The 20,863-nt window shown below is 48.7% G+C and overlaps 1 protein-coding gene and 18 non-coding genes across 19 annotated transcripts; all 19 read right to left on the reverse strand.

Moving 5' to 3' along the window:
- Nucleotides 1-452: 452 nt before the first annotated feature.
- LOC120941104 lies at nucleotides 453-4,924 on the reverse strand. The gene is made up of 3 exons (XM_040354374.1): nucleotides 3,818-4,924; nucleotides 1,070-1,643; nucleotides 453-1,005 (listed from the first exon to the last, which is right to left on the reverse strand). The coding sequence occupies exons 1-3, from the start codon at nucleotides 4,806-4,808 to the stop codon at nucleotides 453-455; spliced, it is 2,118 nt and encodes a 705-aa protein (XP_040210308.1). The 5' UTR covers nucleotides 4,809-4,924.
- Nucleotides 4,925-6,050: 1,126 nt separating this feature from the next.
- Nucleotides 6,051-6,165, reverse strand: LOC120942462. Its single transcript, XR_005750155.1, has one exon. It is a non-coding gene; the product is annotated as a U5 spliceosomal RNA (small nuclear RNA).
- A 338-nt stretch (nucleotides 6,166-6,503) lies between these two features.
- LOC120942473 lies at nucleotides 6,504-6,618 on the reverse strand. Its single transcript, XR_005750166.1, has one exon. It is a non-coding gene; the product is annotated as a U5 spliceosomal RNA (small nuclear RNA).
- Nucleotides 6,619-7,325: 707 nt separating this feature from the next.
- On the reverse strand, nucleotides 7,326-7,440 carry LOC120942318. The gene has a single exon (XR_005750016.1). It is a non-coding gene; the product is annotated as a U5 spliceosomal RNA (small nuclear RNA).
- A 344-nt stretch (nucleotides 7,441-7,784) lies between these two features.
- On the reverse strand, nucleotides 7,785-7,899 carry LOC120942478. Its single transcript, XR_005750171.1, has one exon. It is a non-coding gene; the product is annotated as a U5 spliceosomal RNA (small nuclear RNA).
- Nucleotides 7,900-8,243: 344 nt separating this feature from the next.
- Nucleotides 8,244-8,358, reverse strand: LOC120942480. The gene has a single exon (XR_005750173.1). It is a non-coding gene; the product is annotated as a U5 spliceosomal RNA (small nuclear RNA).
- A 351-nt stretch (nucleotides 8,359-8,709) lies between these two features.
- Nucleotides 8,710-8,824, reverse strand: LOC120942320. Its single transcript, XR_005750017.1, has one exon. It is a non-coding gene; the product is annotated as a U5 spliceosomal RNA (small nuclear RNA).
- Nucleotides 8,825-9,162: 338 nt separating this feature from the next.
- LOC120942492 lies at nucleotides 9,163-9,278 on the reverse strand. Its single transcript, XR_005750185.1, has one exon. It is a non-coding gene; the product is annotated as a U5 spliceosomal RNA (small nuclear RNA).
- A 347-nt stretch (nucleotides 9,279-9,625) lies between these two features.
- On the reverse strand, nucleotides 9,626-9,740 carry LOC120942321. Its single transcript, XR_005750018.1, has one exon. It is a non-coding gene; the product is annotated as a U5 spliceosomal RNA (small nuclear RNA).
- A 341-nt stretch (nucleotides 9,741-10,081) lies between these two features.
- Nucleotides 10,082-10,196, reverse strand: LOC120942322. The gene has a single exon (XR_005750019.1). It is a non-coding gene; the product is annotated as a U5 spliceosomal RNA (small nuclear RNA).
- A 706-nt stretch (nucleotides 10,197-10,902) lies between these two features.
- On the reverse strand, nucleotides 10,903-11,017 carry LOC120942323. Its single transcript, XR_005750020.1, has one exon. It is a non-coding gene; the product is annotated as a U5 spliceosomal RNA (small nuclear RNA).
- Nucleotides 11,018-11,718: 701 nt separating this feature from the next.
- On the reverse strand, nucleotides 11,719-11,833 carry LOC120942324. The gene has a single exon (XR_005750021.1). It is a non-coding gene; the product is annotated as a U5 spliceosomal RNA (small nuclear RNA).
- Nucleotides 11,834-12,532: 699 nt separating this feature from the next.
- LOC120942074 lies at nucleotides 12,533-12,642 on the reverse strand. Its single transcript, XR_005749875.1, has one exon. It is a non-coding gene; the product is annotated as a U5 spliceosomal RNA (small nuclear RNA).
- A 5,691-nt stretch (nucleotides 12,643-18,333) lies between these two features.
- On the reverse strand, nucleotides 18,334-18,448 carry LOC120942325. Its single transcript, XR_005750022.1, has one exon. It is a non-coding gene; the product is annotated as a U5 spliceosomal RNA (small nuclear RNA).
- Nucleotides 18,449-18,786: 338 nt separating this feature from the next.
- On the reverse strand, nucleotides 18,787-18,902 carry LOC120942493. Its single transcript, XR_005750186.1, has one exon. It is a non-coding gene; the product is annotated as a U5 spliceosomal RNA (small nuclear RNA).
- Nucleotides 18,903-19,251: 349 nt separating this feature from the next.
- On the reverse strand, nucleotides 19,252-19,366 carry LOC120942484. Its single transcript, XR_005750177.1, has one exon. It is a non-coding gene; the product is annotated as a U5 spliceosomal RNA (small nuclear RNA).
- Nucleotides 19,367-19,709: 343 nt separating this feature from the next.
- Nucleotides 19,710-19,824, reverse strand: LOC120942326. Its single transcript, XR_005750023.1, has one exon. It is a non-coding gene; the product is annotated as a U5 spliceosomal RNA (small nuclear RNA).
- A 338-nt stretch (nucleotides 19,825-20,162) lies between these two features.
- Nucleotides 20,163-20,277, reverse strand: LOC120942327. Its single transcript, XR_005750024.1, has one exon. It is a non-coding gene; the product is annotated as a U5 spliceosomal RNA (small nuclear RNA).
- A 344-nt stretch (nucleotides 20,278-20,621) lies between these two features.
- On the reverse strand, nucleotides 20,622-20,736 carry LOC120942474. The gene has a single exon (XR_005750167.1). It is a non-coding gene; the product is annotated as a U5 spliceosomal RNA (small nuclear RNA).
- Nucleotides 20,737-20,863: the final 127 nt, after the last annotated feature.

Consider the following 20,863-nt stretch of genomic DNA (forward strand, 5'->3'; position numbering starts at 1 on the left):
AATACAGAGAAACATTGATAAGCCAGGCATCAAAAAATTCACCGAAACTCATGGTTGTTACTCTCCACGGAAATCTTTAGTAAAAGGCAATATTTAAGTTTATTTTGCAAAGCAAATATACAAAAAACAAATACTTTCAACAGGGTACATTCTGCTCTGTACTGCGACGCAGCGCATAAATACACTACATAACAATACAGTTCCAAGCATACAATTAAATTACATTCATCCATCCTGCGGTATGATGCCTGATGTGTTGCGCAGAGTTATGAAACCCCGAAACATCACATCATGCATGACGCCGCATTACCCTGAAAACAGTAGTTAAAAAAAAACGTGTCAAAAAAAAAAGTCAATGTCAGTGTAAACATACAGGCGGGGAAGGGGAAATCTTCAGACGTCCTCTTTCTCCTTAAAGTCCATCAAGGTATAGTCTCTCAGCAGGCTGAAGATCAGTCTGCGACAGTCCTCGATGGACATCCTCTGCCGGTGGTGAACGCGGCGGTTTCTGGCATACCATAAAGCGTCCTTAAAGCAACACAGCAGCACTCCCAGAAAACATGATGAGATGTTTCCTCCTGGATAATGCAAAAGGGGCAGTGCGTGTATCTGCCCAGGTGTCTGGCATGCAAGAATGTCCTGAGTAGCAATCCCCCTTGGATTGCCATCCATGCCTGATCTTTGTGCCTGTTGATGAGTCTCTTTGAAGAAACATTCCTCCAAACCACTTTGCAAGTGGCTGAAGGGAGGCCTGGAATCGACTCCAAGATGTCCGATGCTCTGATCAACTTGTAGATAGTTTTTGGCTTCCACAAGTCAGGCTTAACTCCATGCAGCCCCAGCTCCTTGATGAACTTGAAAGTATCCAAGTAATACCATGGAGGGTCCCAGTTGTAGGGGACGGAACTGTCCCATTTGTCCCATCCAAGAGACCTCCAAAGAGGCAGGAGGAAAAAACGGGACATGGAGTTACCGCCAGAGTCCACAGTTCTGTCAACCAAAGTCCTGCGGATGCAGTTACAGGCAAAGAACACCCTCAGTAATGTGGCGATGTCAGGCACGCCCTTACCGCCCTTGAGAGGTTCCTTGAACATAACAGTCCGCTTTACTCTGTCCATTTTGGAGCCCCAGATGAAGTGAAACACCGCCCTGGTGATGGCCTTGCAGGTGTTGTCCTGGGGGGGGCCAGGCCTGGGCGAGGTACTGCAACACAGGGAGAATCTCGCTGCGGAGTACCAGTGTTTTCCCTTCGATGGTAAGTACTCTGTTGCTCCAAAGTCCAAACTTCTGTCTCATCTTAGCCAGTCTTTCCTCCCAGGACTTCAGGGCTGCGCCCTCCGCTCCAAACCAGACTCCAAGAATTTTGATGAAATCCGCTTTGAGGCTGAACGGTATGGGTGCAGAAGAAGGCAGGAACCACTTTCCGAAGAGCATGACTTCCGACTTCCCGCAGTTGACCTTTGCCCCCGAAGCTTGGCCGAAGTCCTCGCACGTCTGGACGAGTGTGTCGATGGAGCGCTGGTCGGCACAGAACACCGTCACGTCATCCATGTAGAGCGAGCACTTGACCTCCCGTCTTTCCGGTCCTGGTGCGGTAATCCCTCTGATCTCTGGGTTCCGTCTGATGCTTTGGGCGAATAGCTCTATACAGCAAACAAAAAGCAGAGGTGAGAGAGGGCAGCCTTGTCTGACCCCCGAGAGAACCTCAAAGGGGTCAGTTTTCCAACCATTTACCAGCACCAAACTACAAATGTCTTTATACATTACATTAACATACGAACAAAACAGTTCCCCAAGACCAAGCCTGCGCAGGGTTCTGCACATGAACTCATGGGAGACACAGTCAAAGGCCTTCTCCTGGTCAAGACTGACCAGGGCCGCATGCACACGGCGGTCCTGGATGTACTGGACCGTGTCCCTGACAAGCGCGAGGCTGTCTGCAATCCTTCTGCCAGGAATGCCACAAGTTTGATCCGGGTGGATGATCTGTCCGATGACAGATTTCAGCCTGTTGGCCAAAACCTTGGCGAGGATTTTGTAGTCCACGTTCAAAAGAGAGATCGGACGCCAATGTTTCAGGTCCGATCTCTCCCCTTTGCGCTTATACAAAATCGTGATCATCCCCTCTCTCAGTGAAGGAGGCATTCTGCCCTCCACCACCATCTCCTCGTACAGCTCGAGCAGGTCCGGGCCCACGAGGTCCCACAGGGCTACATAGAGCTCAACTGGGAGACCATCGCAGCCCGGGGTCCTGCCCCGCCTAAAGGATTTAGCGGCAGAGTGCAGCTCCTCCAACACCAGGGGGGCGTTGACGGTCGATGAACCTGCAGGATCAATTTGGTTAGTGATACCTGACAGGAACCTGTCGGCTGCCTCCGAGTCCGTTTCTTTCGGGGAGTAGAGGTTGGTGTAGTAGTCTTCAACTACTTGCATTACAGCCTCCTTCCCCTTCTGGAGAGTTCCGGTCTCGTCACGCAGTTCAGACAAGGGAGTGTGTCCTGAATGGAGTTTCCTGAAAAAGAAAGAGTTACACTTCTCACCTTTCTCAAGATTCTCCACCTTGGCACGGAAGACAATGTGCCTGGATTCTTCCTCAAAGTACCCTTTCAGGCTCTTCTTGGTGTCCTCCAGGTCCTGCCTAACGTCCCAGCCGCAGTGGTGAAGGTCCTGCAGGGACTGCAACTCACGTTGCAGTCTCCTGAGTTCCTTCTTCCTTGCACACACTTGCTGTCGTCCCCTTGCCTGAAAGAAGCTGCGCAGCTTAACTTTCACAACCTCCCACCAATCACTTACCATTCCGAAGAATCTCTTTTCCTCCGTCCAAGAGGCATAGGCCTCCCGGAGTTCCCCCATCAATTCCTCATTTTCCAGCAGGGTGGTATTCAGCTTCCAGGAACCTGGTCCGTGAGCAAAGCTCTCGCCCAGTTCACCCCGAAAGTGAATGGCCCTGTGGTCAGAGAAAAAGCAGGGGATCATGAAGAACTCACGATGCTTGACTGCTCTTGAAGTGAGCACGAAGTCAATCCTGGAACGCACAGATCCATCGGGTCGGCACCATGAATAATTCACGGTACCTTGCCCTATGGATCCCACGGCGTCCCGTAAGGATGCCTCCGAGATCATCTCCTTGAGCAGTTTAGAAGTAGCATCAAGTTTTGCGTATATGCTAGAACTGCGGCCATCCTCCTCTATCGGACAGTTAAAATCACCGCCGATCACTACTGCTCTGGTGGTGACAAGTTGCATTAATGGAAAAGATTGAGATCTCAGCCATAATGAAAAAGGGGTATGAGGTCTAGTTAGCAAGGGGCCGAACTTACCTCCCCGAAGGGGGCGGGTGGCTCCTCCATCTCCACAGCTGCCTGTTCTGGGTACTGGGTTATGCCCAGTTCCTCCAGGACTTCCTCAACTGTCTCACTGAAGTTGGCGGTGGGGATAGGCACATAGTCGGCCATATTCTCCTCCTCGCCTTCCTCACCTGCAGACTCCAGGTCCTCCACTACTTGCCCTGGTCCAGCGCTTTCGTGCTGGACCCCGTTGGGCCGTTTGGTGGAGGTGGCGGGTTGTTCTGCCAATGGGCTCACAGGCTTCCGTTTCCGGCCTCCTGTTTGGCCACTGGCAGGGGTGGAAGGGGGGAGGGCGGGGAAGTCCTCCATGGAGGACAGGTATGGGGTGGGCGGTGGGGCAGGAAGGGTCTCCTCTGAGCCAGAGGGGGTGGGTGGGGGTGGGACAGAGGAGGGGACGTGGACAGGGACGGGGACAGGGGCAAGGACAAGGACAGGGGCAGGGGCAGGGGCTGGGGCAGGGGTATACTTACCTGTGGCCTTCCGAGGCTCTTTTGGTTTGCTTTCGGTCGGCTTCTTCCCAGAGCTGGAGGCTGGTTTACCCTGGATCAGGGCTCCAGCATAGGTCCGGGTCCTTTGGGGGCAGTGCCTGAAGGTGTGCTCTGGCAATCCGCAGAGGTTGCAGGCTTTGGGCCTAGGACAGTCCTTGGTCTCGTGGCCTGTAACCCGACAGATCTTGCAAGCAAGTTCTGTACACTCCTTTCCCATGTGTCCGGGACGGCCACATCTGTTGCAGTTGTAGGGTATCCCGGAGTAGAAAAGGTGTCCTGCAGATGATCCTAGCGAGAAGCACGCCTGCAGGTGCTGTAAGTCCCCCGAACGGTCTTTCCTGAGCTTGCATAGCACAGACCACTTCCCAATCCAGAAGCCGTTGACATCAAGGATTCGGACTGGGTCCTTTACCACGGTGCAAAACCTCTGTAGGTAGGTGGTTATGTCTCTGCTTTGGGTATGGGGATTCCGCATGGCCACCGTCACCCACTTCTCGTCCTGTGTTATAGGGCAGTTCGCAACGAACTTCCGAAAAGGGGATTCAGGGCCACTGGTCTTCACCATCTCCCAGTATCGTCTGCAGACTTGGAAAGACCCGAAAGTGATGTAGAAGATCCCTCTTGCGAAGGACTGCACCGAAAGCGTCTCCGCTTTGCTGAAGCCCTGCTCCAGGATCATCTTCTTTCCGAAGATCTCCGAGGTCATGTCAGGGACTCTTCCGTTCACCTCTTTCAGCTGCAGCACGACCGTCTGCTTCATCCAGGGCTCCAAGGTTGGCAGCCCGTCTGCAGGAAATTTCGGCTTCGCTGGTCTCGGTTGGCTGGCGCCGGCCGGGATGGAGGTGGAGGTTGAGGCGGAGACATTCTCGGGGACCTCGGAGGAAGTGGCTGGGGCAGGGTTCTTCCTCATCATCTCTTCGGTCTCCTTCGTCTCATCAGTCACTTTTTCAGTCTTCTTCTGGCTTTTCCCCATCTTCGAGAAGTCTGGAAGTCGCTTCGGGAGTTCTTCGGCGGCTTCCTTCCTTGTTCCTCGACGTCTTCGCTCTTAGCCTTTACAAAGGCTCTTGCATCTACTTCCCGAAGGTAGTAATGCGGATCTCTTCATCTCGATTTGTTCGTTCTGAAGAGAAACCAGAGTGTAACTAACCCATATACTAAAAAGAAGTCCCTGCCTGGCAGAACACAGATGCTGTTCAACTCATGGTGACTCCAAGACAGTCTAATTTGCATAGACATGCAAATTTGGCTGTCTGCATGGGGGCAGGAATCAGCAGGCATGCGTAACAATCGGCTTTTATCAGAACAATATAAGGCGCACGGCCATGGAATTGGGGGCAAATATATGCGTAGGTGGACCAAGACCATCAAATTGTTTTCTAGACTACATTGACCACCACCACCACCAACAACAACATTAACACCGTCTACGTGCCTTTCCGAATCAAAGGAACTCAAGCTTTTTTCATGATCATGGTGTCTCCCCTGCCAGAGTGTAACTAACCCATATACTAATAAAAAAAAGAGGTCCCTGCCTGGCAGAACACAGATGCTGCTCAACTCATGGTGACTCCAAGACAGCCTAATTTGCATAGACATGCAAATTTGGCTGTCTGCATGGGGGCAGGAATCAGCAGGCATGCGTAACAATCGGCTTTTATCAGAACAATATAAGGCGCACGGCCATGGAATTGGGGGCAAATATATGCGTAGGTGGACCAAGACCATCAAATTGTTTTCTAGACTGCATTGACGACCACCACCACCACCACCAACAACAACATTAACACCGTCTACGTGCCTTTCCGAATCAAAGGAACTCAAGCTTTTTTCATGATCATGGTGTCTCCCCTGCCAGAGTGTAACTAACCCATATACTAAAAAAAAAAGAGGTCCCTGCCTGGCAGAACACAGATGCTGCTCAACTCATGGTGACTCCAAGACAGCCTAATTTGCATAGACATGCAAATTTGGCTGTCTGCATGGGGGCAGGAATCAGCAGGCATGCGTAACAATCGGCTTTTATCAGAACAATATAAGGCGCACGGCCATGGAATTGGGGGCAAATATATGCGTAGGTGGACCAAGACCATTAAATTGTTTTCTAGACTGCATTGACCACCACCACCACCACCACCACCAACAACAACAACATTAACACCGTCTACGTGCCTTTCCCAATCAAAGGAACTCAAGCTTTTTTTCACCATATTAAGGAAGCCCGGCATTAACCAGGCATCAAAAAATTCACCGAAACTCATGGTTGTTCCTCTCCACGGAAATCTTTAGTAAAAGGCGAAAGATTTTTTCATTCTGAAGAGAAACCAGAGTGTAACTAACCCATACACTAAAAAGAGGTCCCTGCCTGGCAGAACACAGATGCTGTTCAACTCATGGTGACTCCAAGACAGCCTAATCTGCATAGACATGCAAATTTGGCTGTCTGCATGGGGGCAGGAATCAGCAGGCATGCGTAACAATCGGCTTTTATCAGAACAATATAAGGCGCACGGCCATGGAATTGGGGGCAAATATATGCGTAGGTGGACCAAGACCATTAAATTGTTTTCTAGACTGCATTGACCACCACCACCAACAACAACAACATTAACACCGTCTACATGCCTTTCCGAATCAAAGGAACTCAAGCTTTTTTTCACCATATTAAGGAAGCCCGGCATTAACCAGGCATCAAAAAATTCACCGAAACTCATGGTTGTTCCTCTCCACGGAAATCTTTAGTAAAAGGCGAAAGATTTTTTTGTTCTGAAGAGAAACCAGAGTGTAACTAACCCATACACTAAAAAGAAGTCCCTGCCTGGCAGAACACAGATGCTGTTCAACTCATGGTGACTCCAAGACAGTCTAATTTGCATAGACATGCAAATTTGGCTGTCTGCATGGGGGCAGGAATCAGCAGGCATGCGTAACAATCGGCTTTTATCAGAACAATATAAGGCGCACGGCCATGGAATTGGGGGCAAATATATGCGTAGGTGGACCAAGACCATTAAATTGTTTTCTAGACTGCATTGACGACCACCACCACCAACAACAACATTAACACCGTCTACGTGCCTTTCCGAATCAAAGGAACTCAAGCTTTTTTCATGATCATGGGGTCTCCCCTGCCAGAGTGTAACTAACCCATATACTAAAAAAAAAAAGAGGTCCCTGCCTGGCAGAACACAGATGCTGCTCAACTCATGGTGACTCCAAGACAGCCTAATTTGCATAGACATGCAAATTTGGCTGTCTGCATGGGGGCAGGAATCAGCAGGCATGCGTAACAATCGGCTTTTATCAGAACAATATAAGGCGCACGGCCATGGAATTGGGGGCAAATATATGCGTAGGTGGACCAAGACCATTAAATTGTTTTCTAGACTGCATTGACCACCACCACCACCACCACCAACAACAACAACATTAACACCGTCTACGTGCCTTTCCCAATCAAAGGAACTCAAGCTTTTTTTCACCATATTAAGGAAGCCCGGCATTAACCAGGCATCAAAAAATTCACCGAAACTCATGGTTGTTCCTCTCCACGGAAATCTTTAGTAAAAGGCGAAAGATTTTTTCGTTCTGAAGAGAAACCAGAGTGTAACTAACCCATACACTAAAAAGAGGTCCCTGCCTGGCAGAACACAGATGCTGTTCAACTCATGGTGACTCCAAGACAGCCTAATTTGCATAGACATGCAAATTTGGCTGTCTGCATGGGGGCAGGAATCAGCAGGCATGCGTAACAATCGGCTTTTATCAGAACAATATAAGGCGCACGGCCATGGAATTGGGGGCAAATATATGCGTAGGTGGACCAAGACCATTAAATTGTTTTCTAGACTGCATTGACCACCACCACCACCACCAACAACAACAACATTAACACCGTCTACGTGCCTTTCCCAATCAAAGGAACTCAAGCTTTTTTTCACCATATTAAGGAAGCCCGGCATTAACCAGGCATCAAAAAATTCACCGAAACTCATGGTTGTTCCTCTCCACGGATATCTTTAGTAAAAGGCGAAAGATTTTTTCGTTCTGAAGAGAAACCAGAGTGTAACTAACCCATACACTAAAAAGAGGTCCCTGCCTGGCAGAACACAGATGCTGTTCAACTCATGGTGACTCCAAGACAGCCTAATTTGCATAGACATGCAAATTTGGCTGTCTGCATGGGGGCAGGAATCAGCAGGCATGCGTAACAATCGGCTTTTATCAGAACAATATAAGGCGCACGGCCATGGAATTGGGGGCAAATATATGCGTAGGTGGACCAAGACCATTAAATTGTTTTCTAGACTGCATTGACCACCACCACCACCACCAACAACAACAACATTAACACCGTCTACGTGCCTTTCCCAATCAAAGGAACTCAAGCTTTTTTTCACCATATTAAGGAAGCCCGGCATTAACCAGGCATCAAAAAATTCACCGAAACTCATGGTTGTTGCTCTCCACGGAAATCTTTAGTAAAAGGCGAAAGATTTTTTCGCTCTGAAGAGAAACCAGAGTGTAACTAACCCATATACTAAAAAAAAAGAAGTCCCTGCCTGGCAGAACACAGATGCTGCTCAACTCATGGTGACTCCAAGACAGCCTAATTTGCATAGACATGCAAATTTGGCTGTCTGCATGGGGGCAGGAATCAGCAGGCATGCGTAACAATCGGCTTTTATCAGAACAATATAAGGCGCACGGCCATGGAATTGGGGGCAAATATATGCGTAGGTGGACCAAGACCATTAAATTGTTTTCTAGACTGCATTGACCACCACCACCACCACCAACAACAACAACAACATTAACACCGTCTACGTGCCTTTCCCAATCAAAGGAACTCAAGCTTTTTTTCACCATATTAAGGAAGCCCGGCATTAACCAGGCATCAAAAAATTCACCGAAACTCATGGTTGTTCCTCTCCACGGAAATCTTTAGTAAAAGGCGAAAGATTTTTTCGTTCTGAAGAGAAACCAGAGTGTAACTAACCCATACACTAAAAAGAGGTCCCTGCCTGGCAGAACACAGATGCTGTTCAACTCATGGTGACTCCAAGACAGCCTAATTTGCATAGACATGCAAATTTGGCTGTCTGCATGGGGGCAGGAATCAGCAGGCATGCGTAACAATCGGCTTTTATCAGAACAATATAAGGCGCACGGCCATGGAATTGGGGGCAAATATATGCGTAGGTGGACCAAGACCATTAAATTGTTTTCTAGACTGCATTGACCACCACCACCAACAACAACAACATTAACACCGTCTACATGCCTTTCCGAATCAAAGGAACTCAAGCTTTTTTTCACCATATTAAGGAAGCCCGGCATTAACCAGGCATCAAAAAATTCACCGAAACTCATGGTTGTTGCTCTCCACGGAAATCTTTAGTAAAAGGCGAAAGATTTTTTTCGTTCTGAAGAGAAACCAGAGTGTAACTAACCCATATACTAAAAAAAAGAGGTCCCTGCCTGGCAGAACACAGATGCTGCTCAACTCATGGTGACTCCAAGACAGCCTAATTTGCATAGACATGCAAATTTGGCTGTCTGCATGGGGGCAGGAATCAGCAGGCATGCGTAACAATCGGCTTTTATCAGAACAATATAAGGCGCACGGCCATGGAATTGGGGGCAAATATATGCGTAGGTGGACCAAGACCATTAAATTGTTTTCTAGACTGCATTGACCACCACCACCACCACCAACAACAACAACATTAACACCGTCTACGTGCCTTTCCCAATCAAAGGAACTCAAGCTTTTTTTCACCATATTAAGGAAGCCCGGCATTAACCAGGCATCAAAAAATTCACCGAAACTCATGGTTGTTCCTCTCCACGGAAATCTTTAGTAAAAGGCGAAAGATTTTTTCGTTCTGAAGAGAAACCAGAGTGTAACTAACCCATATACTAAAAAAAAGAAGTCCCTGCCTGGCAGAACACAGATGCTGTTCAACTCATGGTGACTCCAAGACAGTCTAATTTGCATAGACATGCAAATTTGGCTGTCTGCATGGGGGCAGGAATCAGCAGGCATGCGTAACAATCGGCTTTTATCAGAACAATATAAGGCGCACGGCCATGTAATTGGGGGCAAATATATGCGTAGGTGGACCAAGACCATCAAATTGTTTTCTAGACTGCATTGACCACCACCACCAACAACAACAACATTAACACCGTCTACATGCCTTTCCGAATCAAAGGAACTCAAGCTTTTTTTCACCATATTAAGGAAGCCCGGCATTAACCAGGCATCAAAAAATTCACCGAAACTCATGGTTGTTCCTCTCCACGGAAATCTTTAGTAAAAGGCGAAAGATTTTTTCGTTCTGAAGAGAAACCAGAGTGTAAATAACCCATATACTAAAAAGAAGTCCCTGCCTGGCAGAACACAGATGCTGTTCAACTCATGGTGACTCCAAGACAGTCTAATTTGCATAGACATGCAAATTTGGCTGTCTGCATGGGGGCAGGAATCAGCAGGCATGCGTAACAATCGGCTTTTATCAGAACAATATAAGGCGCACGGCCATGGAATTGGGGGCAAATATATGCGTAGGTGGACCAAGACCATTAAATTGTTTTCTAGACTGCATTGACCACCACCACCACCAACAACAACAACATTAACACCGTCTACGTGCCTTTCCGAATCAAAGGAACTCAAGCTTTTTTCATGATCATGGTGTCTCCCCTGCCAGAGTGTAACTAACCCATATACTAAAAAAAAAAGAGGTCCCTGCCTGGCAGAACACAGATGCTGCTCAACTCATGGTGACTCCAAGACAGCCTAATTTGCATAGACATGCAAATTTGGCTGTCTGCATGGGGGCAGGAATCAGCAGGCATGCGTAACAATCGGCTTTTATCAGAACAATATAAGGCGCACGGCCATGAAATTGGGGGCAAATATATGCGTAGGTGGACCAAGACCATTAAATTGTTTTCTAGACTGCATTGACCACCACCACCACCACCAACAACAACAACATTAACACCGTCTACGTGCCTTTCCCAATCAAAGGAACTCAAGCTTTTTTTCACCATATTAAGGAAGCCCGGCATTAACCAGGCATCAAAAAATTCACCGAAACTCATGGTTGTTCCTCTCCACGGAAATCTTTAGTAAAAGGCGAAAGATTTTTTCGTTCTGAAGAGAAACCAGAGTGTAACTAACCCATATACTAAAAAGAAGTCCCTGCCTGGCAGAACACAGATGCTGTTCAACTCATGGTGACTCCAAGACAGTCTAATTTGCATAGACATGCAAATTTGGCTGTCTGCATGGGGGCAGGAATCAGCAGGCATGCGTAACAATCGGCTTTTATCAGAACAATATAAGGCGCACGGCCATGGAATTGGGGGCAAATATATGCGTAGGTGGACCAAGACCATCAAATTGTTTTCTAGACTGCATTGACGACCACCAACAACAACAACATTAACACCGTCTACGTGCCTTTCCGAATCAAAGGAACTCAAGCTTTTTTCATGATCATGGTGTCTCCCCTGCCAGAGTGTAACTAACCCATATACTAAAAAAAAAAAGAGGTCCCTGCCTGGCAGAACACAGATGCTGCTCAACTCATGGTGACTCCAAGACAGCCTAATTTGCATAGACATGCAAATTTGGCTGTCTGCATGGGGGCAGGAATCAGCAGGCATGCGTAACAATCGGCTTTTATCAGAACAATATAAGGCGCACGGCCATGGAATTGGGGGCAAATATATGCGTAGGTGGACCAAGACCATTAAATTGTTTTCTAGACTGCATTGACCACCACCACCACCACCACCAACAACAACATTAACACCGTCTACGTGCCTTTCCCAATCAAAGGAACTCAAGCTTTTTTTCACCATATTAAGGAAGCCCGGCATTAACCAGGCATCAAAAAATTCACCGAAACTCATGGTTGTTCCTCTCCACGGAAATCTTTAGTAAAAGGCGAAAGATTTTTTCGTTCTGAAGAGAAACCAGAGTGTAACTAACCCATATACTAAAAAAAAAGAAGTCCCTGCCTGGCAGAACACAGATGCTGTTCAACTCATGGTGACTCCAAGACAGTCTAATTTGCATAGACATGCAAATTTGGCTGTCTGCATGGGGGCAGGAATCAGCAGGCATGCGTAACAATCGGCTTTTATCAGAACAATATAAGGCGCACGGCCATGGAATTGGGGGCAAATATATGCGTAGGTGGACCAAGACCATCAAATTGTTTTCTAGACTGCATTGACGACCACCACCAACAACAACATTAACACCGTCTACGTGCCTTTCCGAATCAAAGGAACTCAAGCTTTTTTCATGATCATGGTGTCTCCAGAGTGTAACTAACCCATATACTAAAAAAAAAAAGAGGTCCCTGCCTGGCAGAACACAGATGCTGCTCAACTCATGGTGACTCCAAGACAGCCTAATTTGCATAGACATGCAAATTTGGCTGTCTGCATGGGGGCAGGAATCAGCAGGCATGCGTAACAATCGGCTTTTATCAGAACAATATAAGGCGCACGGCCATGGAATTGGGGGCAAATATATGCGTAGGTGGACCAAGACCATTAAATTGTTTTCTAGACTGCATTGACCACCACCACCACCACCAACAACAACAACATTAACACCGTCTACGTGCCTTTCCCAATCAAAGGAACTCAAGCTTTTTTTCACCATATTAAGGAAGCCCGGCATTAACCAGGCATCAAAAAATTCACCGAAACTCATGGTTGTTCCTCTCCACGGAAATCTTTAGTAAAAGGCAATATTTAAGTTTATTTTGCAAAGCAAATATACAAAAATCAAATACTTTTGACAGGGTACATTCTCTGTACTGCGACGCAGCGCATAAATACACTACATATCAATACAGTTGCAAGCATACAATTAAATTACATTCATTCAACCCATTCTGCGGTATGATGCCTGATGTGTTGCGCAGAGTTGTGAAAACCCCGAAACATCACATCGTGCATGACGCCGCATTACCCTGAAAACAGTAGTTCAAAAAAAGCGTGTCAAGAAATGTCAATGTCAGGGGGAAGGGGAAATCTTCAGACGTCCTCTTCCTCCTTAAAGTCCCTCAAGGTATAGTCTCTCAGCAGACTGAGGGTCAGTCTGCGACAGTCCTCAATGGACATCCTCTGCCGGTGGTGTACGCGGCGGTTCCTGGCGTACCATAAAGCGTCTTTAAAGCAACACAGCACCCGCCAGGCACTGTCAATGTCCTCCTGTGAATGAGTTCCACAGAAGAGTCCGTTTAACACACCAAAGTGTGTAATAGCAGTCTGTGGTACAAAGTCTTTAAGTTCAGGTTCCAAGGCCGTCAACAGGCCCTGTGCAAAGGGGCACTCCCAGAAAACATGATGAGATGTTTCCTCCTGGATGATGCAAAAGGGGCAGTGCGTGTATCTGCCCAGGTGTATGGCATGCAAGAATGTCCTGAGCAGCAATCCCCCTTGGATTGCCATCCATGCCTGATCTTTGTGCCTGTTGGTGAGTCTCTTTGAAGAAACATTTCTCCAGACCACTTTGCAAGTGGCTGAAGGGAGGCCTGGAATAGACTCCAAGATGTCCGATGCTCTGATCAACTTGTAGATAGTTTTTGGCTTCCACAAGTCGGGCTTAACTCCATGCAGCCCCAGCTCCTTGATGAACTTGAAAGTATCCAAGTAATACCATGGAGGGTCCCAGTTGTAGGGGACGGAACTGTCCCATTTGTCCCATCCAAGAGACCTCCAAAGAGGCAGGAGGAAAAAACGGGACATGGAGTTACCGCCAGAGTCCACAGTTCTGTCAACCAAAGTCCTGCGGATGCAGTTACAGGCAAAAAACACCCTCAGTAATGTGGCGATGTCGGGCACGCCCTTACCGCCCTTGAGAGGTTCCTTGAACATAACAGTCCGCTTTACTCTGTCCATTTTGGAGCCCCAGATGAAGTGAAACACCGCCCTGGTGATGGCCTTGCAGGTGTTGTCCTGGGGGGGCCAGGCCTGGGCGAGGTACTGCAACACAGGGAGAATCTCGCTGCGGAGTACCAGTGTTTTCCCTTCGATGGTAAGTACTCTGTTGCTCCAAAGTCCAAACTTCTGTCTCATCTTTGCCAGTCTTTCCTCCCAGGACTTCAGGGCTGCGCCCTCCGCTCCAAACCAGACTCCAAGAATTTTGATGAAATCCGCTTTGAGGCTGAACGGTATGGGTGCAGAAGAAGGCAGGAACCACTTTCCGAAGAGCATGACTTCCGACTTCCCGCAGTTGACCTTTGCCCCCGAAGCTTGGCCGAAGTCCTCGCACGTCTGGACGAGTGTGTCGATGGAGCGCTGGTCGGCACAGAACACCGTCACGTCATCCATGTAGAGCGAGCACTTGACCTCCCGTCTTTCCGGTCCTGGTGCGGTAATCCCTCTGATCTCTGGGTTCCGTCTGATGCTTTGGGCGAATAGCTCTATACAGCAAACAAAAAGCAGAGGTGAGAGAGGGCAGCCTTGTCTGACCCCCGAGAGAACCTCAAAGGGGTCAGTTTTCCAACCATTTACCAGCACCAAACTACAAATGTCTTTATACATTACATTCACATACGAACAAAACAGTTCCCCAAGACCAAGCCTGCGCAGGGTTCTGCACATGAACTCATGGGAGACACGGTCAAAGGCCTTCTCCTGGTCGAGACTGACCAGGGCCGCATGCACACGGCGGTCCTGGATGTACTGGACCGTGTCCCTGACAAGCGCGAGGCTGTCTGCAATCCTTCTGCCAGGAATGCCACAGGTTTGATCCGGGTGGATGATCTGTCCGATGACAGATTTCAGCCTGTTGGCCAAAACCTTGGCGAGGATTTTGTAGTCCACGTTCAAAAGAGAGATCGGACGCCAATGTTTCAGGTCCGATCTCTCCCCTTTGCGCTTATACAAAATCGTGATCATCCCCTCTCTCAGTGAAGGAGGCATTCTACCCTCCACCACCATCTCCTCGTACAGCTCGAGCAGGTCCGGGCCCACGAGGTCCCACAGGGCTACATAGAGCTCAACTGGGAGACCATCGCAGCCCGGGGTCCTGCCCCGCCTAAAGGATTTAGCGGCAGAGTGCAGCTCCTCCAACACCAGGGGGGCGTTGACGGTCGATGAACCTGCAGGATCAATTTGGTTAGTGATACCTGACAGGAACCTGTCGGCTGCCTCCGAGTCCGTTTCTTTCGGGGAGTAGAGGTTGGTGTAGTAGTCTTCAACTACTTGCATTACTGCCTCCTTCCCCTTCTGGAGAGTTCCGGTCTCGTCACGCAGTTCAGACAAGGGAGTGTGTCCTGAATGGAGTTTCCTGAAAAAGAAAGAGTTACACTTCTCACCTTTCTCAAGATTCTCCACCTTGGCACGGAAGACAATGTGCCTGGATTCTTCCTCAAAGTACCCTTTCAGGTTCTTCTTGGTGTCCTCCAGGTCCTGCCTAACGTCCCAGCCGCAGTGGTGAAGGTCCTGCAGGGACTGCAACTCACGTTGCAGTCTCCTGAGTTCCTTCTTCCTTGCACACACTTGCTGTCGTCCCCTTGCCTGAAAGAAGCTGCGCAGCTTAACTTTCACAACCTCCCACCAATCACTTACCTTTCCGAAGAATCTCTTTTCCTCCGTCCAAGAGGCATAGGCCTCCCGGAGTTCCCCCATCAATTCCTCATTTTCCAGCAGGGTGGTATTCAGCTTCCAGGAACCTGGTCCGTGAGCAAAGCTCTCGCCCAGTTCACCCCGAAAGTGAATGGCCCTGTGGTCAGAGAAAAAGCAGGGGATCATGAAGAACTCACGATGCTTGACTGCTCTTGAAGTGAGCACGAAGTCAATCCTGGAACGCACAGATCCATCGGGTCGGCACCATGAATAATTCACGGTACCTTGCCCTATGGATCCCACGGCGTCCCGTAAGGATGCCTCCGAGATCATCTCCTTGAGCAGTTTAGAAGTAGCATCAAGTTTTGCGTATATGCTAGAACTGCGGCCATCCTCCTCTATCGGACAGTTAAAATCACCGCCGATCACTACTGCTCTGGTGGTGACAAGTTGCATCCGCAGGGTCTGGAAAAGTTCCAGGCGTGCATTCGTATCTGGGGGGGCGTACACGTTGATGAGCCTAATTGGCTCTCCCGCCCACGAGCCATCTATGACCAAAAGACGGCCACAGACAAGCTCATGGATGGAGTCAACCGTGAAGCGTCCCCCCCTGATAAGAATGGCTACCCCTGCATTCCTGCAATTGCCACCCCCGGACCAGTAGGAGGGACCGAGGGTCCACTGAGAGGTCAGATGACTGTACCTTCTCAAAGGAGGAAGACCGCACTCCTGGAGCATGTAAACATCACTCTGATGAGTTGAAAGAAAAGTCAGCGCCGTTCGCATTCTAGAGGTATCCTTGATACTCCTCACATTAATGGAAAAGATTGAGATCTCAGCCATAATGAAAAAGGGGTATGAGGTCTAGTTAGCAAGGGGCCGAACTTACCTCCCCGAAGGGGGCGGGTGGCTCCTCCATCTCCACAGCTGCCTGTTCTGGGTACTGGGTTATGCCCAGTTCCTCCAGGACTTCCTCAACTGTCTCACTGAAGTTGGCGGTGGGGATAGGCACATAGTCGGCCATATTCTCCTCCTCGCCTTCCTCACCTGCAGACTCCAGGTCCTCCACTACTTGCCCTGGTCCAGCGCTTTCGTGCTGGACCCCGTTGGGCCGTTTGGTGGAGGTGGCGGGTTGTTCTGCCAATGGGCTCACAGGCTTCCGTTTCCGGCCTCCTGTTTGGCCACTGGCAGGGGTGGAAGGGGGGAGGGCGGGGAAGTCCTCCATGGAGGACAGGTCTGGGGTGGGCGGTGGGGCAGGAAGGGTCTCCTCTGAGCCAGAGGGGGTGGGTGGGGGTGGGACAGAGGAGGGGACAGAGGAGGGGACGTGGACAGGGACGGGGACAGGGGCAAGGACAAGGACAGGGGCAGGGGCAGGGGCTGGGGCAGGGGTATACTTACCTGTGGCCTTCCGAGGCTCTTTTGGTTTGCTTTCGGTCGGCTTCTTCCCAGAGCTGGAGGCTGGTTTACCCTGGATCAGGGCTCCAGCATAGGTCCGGGTCCTTTGGGGGCAGTGCCTGAAGGTGTGCTCTGGCAATCCGCAGAGGTTGCAGGCTTTGGGCCTAGGACAGTCCTTGGTCTCGTGGCCTGTAACCCGACAGATCTTGCAAGCAAGTTCTGTACACTCCTTTCCCATGTGTCCGGGACGGCCACATCTGTTGCAGTTGTAGGGTATCCCGGAGTAGAAAAGGTGTCCTGCAGATGATCCTAGCGAGAAGCACGCCTGCAGGTGCTGTAAGTCCCCCGAACGGTCTTTCCTGAGCTTGCATAGCACAGACCACTTCCCAATCCAGAAGCCGTTGACATCAAGGATTCGGACTGGGTCCTTTACCACGGTGCAAAACCTCTGTAGGTAGGTGGTTATGTCTCTGCTTTGGGTATGGGGATTCCGCATGGCCACCGTCACCCACTTCTCGTCCTGTGTTATAGGGCAGTTTGCAACGAACTTCCGAAAAGGGGATTCAGGGCCACTGGTCTTCACCATCTCCCAGTATCGTCTGCAGACTTGGAAAGACCCGAAAGTGATGTAGAAGATCCCTCTTGCGAAGGACTGCACCGAAAGCGTCTCCGCTTTGCTGAAGCCCTGCTCCAGGATCATCTTCTTTCCGAAGATCTCCGAGGTCATGTCAGGGACTCTTCGGTTCACCTCTTTCAGCTGCAGCACGACCGTCTGCTTCATCCAGGGCTCCAAGGTTGGCAGCCCGTCTGCAGGAAATTTCGGCTTCGCTGGTCTCAGTTGGCTGGCGCCGGCCGGGATGGAGGTGGAGGTTGAGGCGGAGACATTCTCGGGGACCTCGGAGGAAGTGGCTGGGGCAGGGTTCTTCCTCATCATCTCTTCGGTCTCCTTCGTCTCATCAGTCACTTTTTCAGTCTTCTTCTGGCTTTTCCCCATCTTCGAGAAGTCTGGAAGTCGCTTCGGGAGTTCTTCGGCGGCTTCCTTCCTTGTTCCTCGACGTCTTCGCTCTTAGCCTTTACAAAGGCTCTCGCATCTACTTCCCGAAGGTAGTAATGCGGATCTCTTCATCTCGATTTGTTCGTTCTGAAGAGAAACCAGAGTGTAACTAACCCATACACTAAAAAGAGGTCCCTGCCTGGCAGAACACAGATGCTGTTCAACTCATGGTGACTCCAAGACAGCCTAATTTGCATAGACATGCAAATTTGGCTGTCTGCATGGGGGCAGGAATCAGCAGGCATGCGTAACAATCGGCTTTTATCAGAACAATATAAGGCGCACGGCCATGGAATTGGGGGCAAATATATGCGTAGGTGGACCAAGACCATTAAATTGTTTTCTAGACTGCATTGACCACCACCACCAACAACAACAACATTAACACCGTCTACGTGCCTTTCCCAATCAAAGGAACTCAAGCTTTTTTTCACCATATTAAGGAAGCCCGGCATTAACCAGGCATCAAAAAATTCACCGAAACTCATGGTTGTTCCTCTCCACGGAAATCTTTAGTAAAAGGCGAAAGATTTTTTCGTTCTGAAGAGAAACCAGAGTGTAACTAACCCATACACTAAAAAGAGGTCCCTGCCTGGCAGAACACAGATGCTGTTCAACTCATGGTGACTCCAAGACAGCCTAATTTGCATAGACATGCAAATTTGGCTGTCTGCATGGGGGCAGGAATCAGCAGGCATGCGTAACAATCGGCTTTTATCAGAACAATATAAGGCGCACGGCCATGGAATTGGGGGCAAATATATGCGTAGGTGGACCAAGACCATTAAATTGTTTTCTAGACTGCATTGACCACCACCACCAACAACAACAACATTAACACCGTCTACATGCCTTTCCGAATCAAAGGAACTCAAGCTTTTTTTCACCATATTAAGGAAGCCCGGCATTAACCAGGCATCAAAAAATTCACCGAAACTCATGGTTGTTGCTCTCCACGGAAATCTTTAGTAAAAGGCGAAAGATTTTTTTCGTTCTGAAGAGAAACCAGAGTGTAACTAACCCATATACTAAAAAAAAAAGAGGTCCCTGCCTGGCAGAACACAGATGCTGCTCAACTCATGGTGACTCCAAGACAGCCTAATTTGCATAGACATGCAAATTTGGCTGTCTGCATGGGGGCAGGAATCAGCAGGCATGCGTAACAATCGGCTTTTATCAGAACAATATAAGGCGCACGGCCATGGAATTGGGGGCAAATATATGCGTAGGTGGACCAAGACCATTAAATTGTTTTCTAGACTGCATTGACCACCACCACCACCACCAACAACAACAACATTAACACCGTCTACGTGCCTTTCCCAATCAAACGAACTCAAGCTTTTTTTCACCATATTAAGGAAGCCCGGCATTAACCAGGCATCAAAAATTTCACCGAAACTCATGGTTGTTGCTCTCCACGGAAATCTTTAGTAAAAGGCGAAAGATTTTTTCGTTCTGAAGAGAAACCAGAGTGTAACTAACCCATATACTAAAAAAAGAAGTCCCTGCCTGGCAGAACACAGATGCTGCTCAACTCATGGTGACTCCAAGACAGCCTAATTTGCATAGACATGCAAATTTGGCTGTCTGCATGGGGGCAGGAATCAGCAGGCATGCGTAACAATCGGCTTTTATCAGAACAATATAAGGCGCACGGCCATGGAATTGGGGGCAAATATATGCGTAGGTGGACCAAGACCATTAAATTGTTTTCTAGACTGCATTGACCACCACCACCACCAACAACAACAACATTAACACCGTCTACGTGCCTTTCCCAATCAAAGGAACTCAAGCTTTTTTTCACCATATTAAGGAAGCCCGGCATTAACCAGGCATCAAAAAATTCACCGAAACTCATGGTTGTTCCTCTCCACGGAAATCTTTAGTAAAAGGCGAAAGATTTTTTCGTTCTGAAGAGAAACCAGAGTGTAACTAACCCATACACTAAAAAGAGGTCCCTGCCTGGCAGAACACAGATGCTGTTCAACTCATGGTGACTCCAAGACAGCCTAATTTGCATAGACATGCAAATTTGGCTGTCTGCATGGGGGCAGGAATCAGCAGGCATGCGTAACAATCGGCTTTTATCAGAACAATATAAGGCGCACGGCCATGGAATTGGGGGCAAATATATGCGTAGGTGGACCAAGACCATTAAATTGTTTTCTAGACTGCATTGACCACCACCACCAACAACAACAACATTAACACCGTCTACATGCCTTTCCGAATCAAAGGAACTCAAGCTTTTTTTCACCATATTAAGGAAGCCCGGCATTAACCAGGCATCAAAAAATTCACCGAAACTCATGGTTGTTCCTCTCCACGGAAATCTTTAGTAAAAGGCGAAAGATTTTTTCGTTCTGAAGAGAAACCAGAGTGTAACTAACCCATACACTAAAAAGAGGTCCCTGCCTGGCAGAACACAGATGCTGTTCAACTCATGGTGACTCCAAGACAGCCTAATTTGCATAGACATGCAAATTTGGCTGTCTGCATGGGGGCAGGAATCAGCAGGCATGCGTAACAATCGGCTTTTATCAGAACAATATAAGGCGCACGGCCATGGAATTGGGGGCAAATATATGCGTAGGTGGACCAAGACCATTAAATTGTTTTCTAGACTGCATTGACCACCACCACCACCACCAACAACAACAACATTAACACCGTCTACGTGCCTTTCCCAATCAAAGGAACTCAAGCTTTTTTTCACCATATTAAGGAAGCCCGGCATTAACCAGGCATCAAAAAATTCACCGAAACTCATGGTTGTTGCTCTCCACGGAAATCTTTAGTAAAAGGCGAAAGATTTTTTCGTTCTGAAGAGAAACCAGAGTGTAACTAACCCATATACTAAAAAAAGAAGTCCCTGCCTGGCAGAACACAGATGCTGCTCAACTCATGGTGACTCCAAGACAGCCTAATTTGCATAGACATGCAAATTTGGCTGTCTGCATGGGGGCAGG

The sequence above is a fragment of the Rana temporaria genome, chromosome 5 (genome assembly GCF_905171775.1).
Source record: "Rana temporaria chromosome 5, aRanTem1.1, whole genome shotgun sequence".
In the NCBI taxonomy this organism is placed as follows: domain Eukaryota; kingdom Metazoa; phylum Chordata; class Amphibia; order Anura; family Ranidae; genus Rana; species Rana temporaria.